The sequence below is a fragment of the Eleutherodactylus coqui genome, chromosome 3, assembly GCF_035609145.1.
Source record: "Eleutherodactylus coqui strain aEleCoq1 chromosome 3, aEleCoq1.hap1, whole genome shotgun sequence".
Lineage (NCBI taxonomy): Eukaryota > Metazoa > Chordata > Amphibia > Anura > Eleutherodactylidae > Eleutherodactylus > Eleutherodactylus coqui.
The window spans coordinates 132687457-132693456 of record NC_089839.1 but is presented as its reverse complement, the minus strand read 5'-3'; the positions used below and the strand labels follow the sequence as shown (position 1 = coordinate 132693456).

Here is a 6000-nt window from a genome sequence, read left to right as displayed (position 1 = left end):
AAGTCTATTCTCCACCCAGGTGTTCTTCCTGCAACTGTGAAACCCTGCTCTTCCATACTAGCATCCGCTCCCGCCTCTACCCCAGCAAGTGCCTGCTCAGTGAGCACCAAACTCCTTTCCATGATGTCAATGGCTCTGTGTTGCCGTTTGCACATTTAGATCCAGGATGTGGACTTCTAAATGAGCGACGTGCACGCATCTTGCACAGCAGTAGAGACCCTTGATCGGCTGATCAAGGACCGCATACATTGCACAAGTAGCACACTGGATGACATTGCCAGGCATGGAGCTCATCCTAATGGGGATCTACAATTAAATTACTGAAGTAGTGAAGATAGACTTGCTCACACTCTGCCACCTATGCGCAACCGCTCACACGCGGCCGCCTATGCGCAACCGCTCACACGCGGCCGCCTATGCGCTCCCGCTCACACGCTACCACCTATGCGCACCCGCTCACACACTACTGCTCCTGCTTCTGGTGCCCGTTCCCACTTTGGGCACTTTCTCAAAAAGTAGCTATGTCCTTTTCAGAAAACAGGGGCCTTTCTTTAGAGTCCCTAGTTAATAATTAACTATGCTCTGCATACTGCCATTCCTTAAGAATTAGGCGTTTACTGGGAACACTGGTTTGCGTCGGGGCATGAAACCAGCAAAGATTTAATCTTGCACGGAACAAGCCTACTGTGTCTCTTCATCCACTTGCATAGTCTTGTGAACTGGTTTTAGGAGTTGGCCCATATCAGCGGAGGAAAATAAATATTTTTTCTCCTCTTTCACTTCCTCACTGAACCCCACAAACCCCTCTGTAGAGAGGCTGTCCCCTAACTCAGACTGAGTCTGAAGTTGCGAATCTAGATCTTTTTGTGGACGCAGAGGGGCCTGGTTGCTGGAAGCTGCATATAGAGGACTGAACTTCCTCTTGCACTATGGTGCGAATATCTGTCATTACTGAGGGATTTTTGATATGCACGATGCACAGAGTGATTTTGTGTATGTGTCGTCTAACCATTTAAAACACATTGAGCGTTTTTACTCCTTTTCCTGGCCGCTTTAGGCTTCTGTGTATCCCGTCTTGCAAGACATGGAGTACATATGTTAGAGTGTGTATCATGGTGGAAATGTGCCTGGGTCAGCCCACTGGACAACTCACTGTTTGCAGAGTCTCAGATTCCTCTCTGGCGGACATCCCAGCAGCAGATCAGCAGATCCTGAAGGCACCTGGAAGAATAGAAGCCAGTCCCTGCATGCATTAGCAGAGCACTCCTTGTATCTGCTGTGCTGTTTTAAAAATTTTCGCAGTTCCCCGCTAAGCCACGCCCCCCTCAGATGGTTTGCAGCCGAGGCTCTGCCCCTTTGCATTGCGTCTGACGTCATTCCAGAGTCATACCTGGAAAATAATGCTGCTGGCAAGACTTCACGATATGGCTGCGTTGTACCCTTACTTGGGCTCTGGCTTGCCCAGACACTGGAGAAGCCCATGCAAGACGCTACCGCCTGGGGAGGCTGGGCTATGAGGAGGAAACCACTCCGGCGGTCCTGGCAGACAGGGGGCCCTTCATTGGGTCCCTGACCGCGCTGGCAATGACGAAGCCCAGGAGGGTAAGCCTTCCCCAGTTGGGTCAGGCAGCATACGAAGGAGTCTTCCGCTGCTGTCCTGTAGGAACAGGAAGACACTGGTGTTTAGGTGGGGGGGGGGGGTTCTTTTATGTTCTTCTGCTTCCTGTCCCTACAGGACTCCAGAGGACAACCTCCATCGTATGCTGTGATGATGACGAGGGGAAATAGGCTATTATTTGAGAGGACTATGCTCTAGAATACCGAATATACACGGAGTAGGAAAATGAAAATTCTCTCACAGAACATCCTGCTCTAGGTGGGATAGAGTTCTTCTCAAAGCGGTGGTCTTTTGGAGGCTTTTCACTGCAGTCATTTTTGGATATGTAAAAAAAGTAGTGGAAGATAACTTGACTTGAAACGCTCTGATCACTTTATAATAGAAATGCAAACTTGGTATAAATTATGACTTGCGTCTTCCCATGCCTTTCATGTGGTAGCCATATTCCTTTGAGAATATCCTCAGATGAAGTCTTAACTGAAAACTTAAGCATCAAAAGTGTCTGAATGAGGAGAGATAAATTACAGTCTCCTTGGCAGTGAAGATCAGGGAACAATGGGTTTATCTACAACAATGACATTGGGGAATATCCGGGTAGCATGAAATATTCTGATTTCTGTCTGGTTTACTTTACTTTATTATGTCATAGATCACATGAGAGAATCTTGTCACCAAACACCACAAGCCACAATCTGTGGAGTGTTCAGAAATAAGCTAAAAATGCATTTGCTTAGTATTTTTTTTTAAATCGCATCTTCAACTGTCAGTGAAAGGATTTATTCGTTCCCTTTCCTATAATAGACTAACAGTTCAATGAGTTGCGCGATGGGGCTAAAATGTCCAACTTGTATTTCATATGTATTAAAACATAGGTCTATTGTTCAGAATACATTTTTGTTTGCCTAAATGTGCTCACTAGGTGGTTTAGCATTCATTAACCTCAAACTACCTCAGCAATTGCCCTGTAAATAGGTACTGCTTTCCTGCTCTCTCCACTAGTAAGCACAATGGTCTGTAGGCACAGATATCATTATCAACAGTTAATCAAAAAAGAAAAAAATAAATAAAATTATTCTAGAGACTGACAAAACACTGACCCCTAATAATATCTGATAGATGGAAAAGTGTAGAATCAAGTTAGTTCAGTTAGCAGCTGCAGTTCTGATAGAATAGGACTTTCTTGCTACTAGTGGGGAGAGCTAGGAAAATACACTACTATGAATACTACATATTCACAGGCTATAGTGAAGGTAGTTTGAGGTTAATGAATGCCAGACAACCTACTGATAACATTTAGGCATAGAAACAATTATCCTGAGAACAGCAGTTCTATGTTTTACTACATTATGATGTACATAGGCACCAAATGTTAGAAACAGGTTAATATTTGCAGCTTACACTGGAGCCATGATGGATGTTGGCACACACTCTGTACCTTGATTCCACTTGCACTGGGATGAAGTTTTTTGCACATATAACTATGTAATTTAATTGATGTTGATCCTCTTTCCACATATGTATTTTATCGGTCATTGAGTGCAGCACTGAGGCCTGTGATTGGCTGCAGGTGTTTGATGTTCCTTATACAGACTGCAGCTTGTAAATAGACCCGGCAGAAAGAACAGAGGATGCGGCGCTGAAGCTGTGGCAGTCCAGGATGTTCTTTTATTATTCTTCGAGAGTGCAAGCAGTTTGAAAAATAAAATTTAATTCGAAAAACTGGTTAAAGGTTCTATTGCTTACAGACAGGAGGATCGTCCCTACAGATGGTATTGCAGTTCAGTTCCACCAAATTGAAAGGAAAAAATGCTTACAAGTTTACAAGACACAAACCAGAGACAACAGAAATACGGAGCACAAATATTAGGGCACATTGTAAATAGTCAAACCTAATTTTTGCCTCTGTCATAAATTTAGTTTGCTGTAGTATCTTCTCTCATAGCTTTGCTTTCGAAGACAATATTCATACTACAAATAAGTATTTACCCTATAGATTACCTCCCCCACAATAGAAACGTCTACACTTTCCAGACCAATGATACTTTCTTCCAGGCAACACACTGAATTCTATTTAGAATCCACCTGACTTTTTCGGAAATAATCTGAGGTTGATCGGTGCCAACTCCAGTGTGTTGTGATAAAGTACCACGCACAAATTCTCAAAACAAGAACATATCTAACTAAAGCTGTTCAATTCTGCCACAAATCCACCATCTTTGTAGAAGCTTCCCCACAACCTTTATAGCAAAGCTGAGACGGATTTTCCAGAAACTTTGTCACACTGATTTGAGAGATTGACAAGATGCATTATGTCACTTATTCTAAATGATTGGCCATCTATGTAATGCTTAAACAAGCCGCGTGCGTCAGATTGGGTTTTTCCTTTCACGGAGGCAGAAATCAAGTGGGCGACCCACCTTCTATATGAACAAACATTGTCTTTAAGAAGCAACCCCTTTAAAAATAGATATAACACCCATGCACTAATATGTAAACATTTGTTTTATTGATATATATTTTAGGTAAGGGAGGCATGAATTTTACAGATAGCAATTGCTTCCAATGCAGTAGAAAGGTGGGAGGTAAAAGTATCAAAAGTTAAGAGATTTTAGTTGGTCAAGGCTTTCTAAGGTCTGCATCCAAGGCATCAATGATGAACTGTAAAGTACGTTGGTAGATGAATGAATCCTTACTCTTTGGCTTGCAGATGTTTAGATGGTTTACTTCCACAGGAATAATGTCGCCGATACCTAAAGCTAGACAAAAATAATACAATTTAATGAAGTCAACTAAAGTTGTGCAAATCTAAGAGCTTGTCCATTCTTATATAAAGCATAAATTATTTTAGTATGAAAAGTAATAGAACTTTGTTAAATATATCATTTTTTATTTTCAACATCTGAATGTAAACCATGTTTTAGTTCATTGACAGCAATAAGTGATCTTGAAAATGTTGAGGAAGTTAGGCATATTTGAAAGTTGCAGAACTTTTCATAACAAAAATGTATTAATGGCACACTGATTAAAATTGCCCTATTTCCTCAATTTGCCAAGTAAGGGTGGTTTTACATGGGACAACTGTTGAACATTTAAGTGTCTGACATTCGTGCCAAAGATTACTGCTCCTTTGTTTTCACAGAGGAGTGAAAATCACTCAGTGAATGGAGGCGGAATGCTCCAGAGATCTCTTCCAGCCCCCCACCTCCATTGAGTAAAAAGGAAGCTGTTCATAGATGAATGACGGCCTGTTTACACTGGCCAATTGTCATCAGTTTGTTTTATGCCTGCATAATAAGATGAACGATATGCAAACAAATTATCATTTGTCTTACAATCATCGTCCGTGTTTATATTGAATAATTATTGTTCCGTTTTGTACAATCCAACAATTAACTGAGCAATTAATCATTCTGTGTAATGTAGTCATTTGTACATTCTTAGTTATTATACGTCTGTTTAGCCTTATAGCACTTCTGTAAGAGTATATTTACACTGAAAGCTGTGCCTGGTGTTCAGTCTGTGGGAGGATTCACTTCCTTGTTCGCTACAGATTTAACAAAATTTAACTGAGCGCAGATAACTTGCTGCAAAAAGTTGTCTTATTTTAAAGGATATGTGCACCTTTGCATTCTTTTTTAATCAATATATTTTTGGAAATAAAGTCTTTGTAGTTCGTTTTGATTCAAAATTTCTGATTGTTTGCTTTCTCTGCTTTACTGTTTTCCAAGGCACTGCAGATTGGACAACTAAAATCTTAGCAAATTCTGTCTCCCCTAGCCTGCTTCCATGTTGTGAACCTGCATTTACTGCCTTTGCGCTAAGCTATTACAGAAGGCCGTATAACAGTATGAGGAGATGGTGGAAGAGATCAAGACGACAGAGCAGAGCAAAACTACTGTTTAAGAGAGCTATAATTCACTCTAGTTGAATTTTCTGCTCTTAGCAGTGAGGTGGTAGAATGGACCAGCAGCTACTCAGAGACAAGATAAGATAGACAAAAGACATCTGTGTAGTACTGAGTGGGTGCAGTCATACTAAAAGACAAGAGGGTAGGGGGACCTAAGCTTGTGCACATTCATGAGAGAGACCAGCTAATCAGTGCTGGAAATGCCCCTAAGCCAGAAACTTGAATGTAGGAAAGCCGGCAAACCAAGTATGAGGCTTTTTAAATGCACGAGAAATGCATTTTTCTTTGCAGGGCCTAAGGCCTAAGGCCCATTGCCCGCGGGCAGATTTCAATTGCGGAATCTGTGCAGGGCACCTGCGTAGATGATCCGCAGTTTAAGCTGCCCATAGGGAAACATGGGCATCCACAACTGAATTAAAGAATGCAGAATTTATTTGCGGACCTTTGGGTGCGGGAATCAACTCGCAGCATGCGC

At 41.8% G+C, this 6000-nt stretch overlaps 1 protein-coding gene across 1 annotated transcript in view; it reads right to left on the bottom strand.

Moving 5' to 3' along the window:
* Positions 1–4102: 4102 nt before the first annotated feature.
* The window catches only part of SERAC1 (serine active site containing 1), a gene marked incomplete at its 5' end in the record, with an annotated part of 58670 nt that continues 56772 nt past the window's right edge, over positions 4103–6000 (bottom strand). Inside the window, one exon of the mRNA XM_066594879.1 lies at positions 4103–4374. Coding sequence (XP_066450976.1) covers positions 4235–4374 — 140 coding nt within the window. The remainder of the gene's footprint in view (positions 4375–6000) is intronic.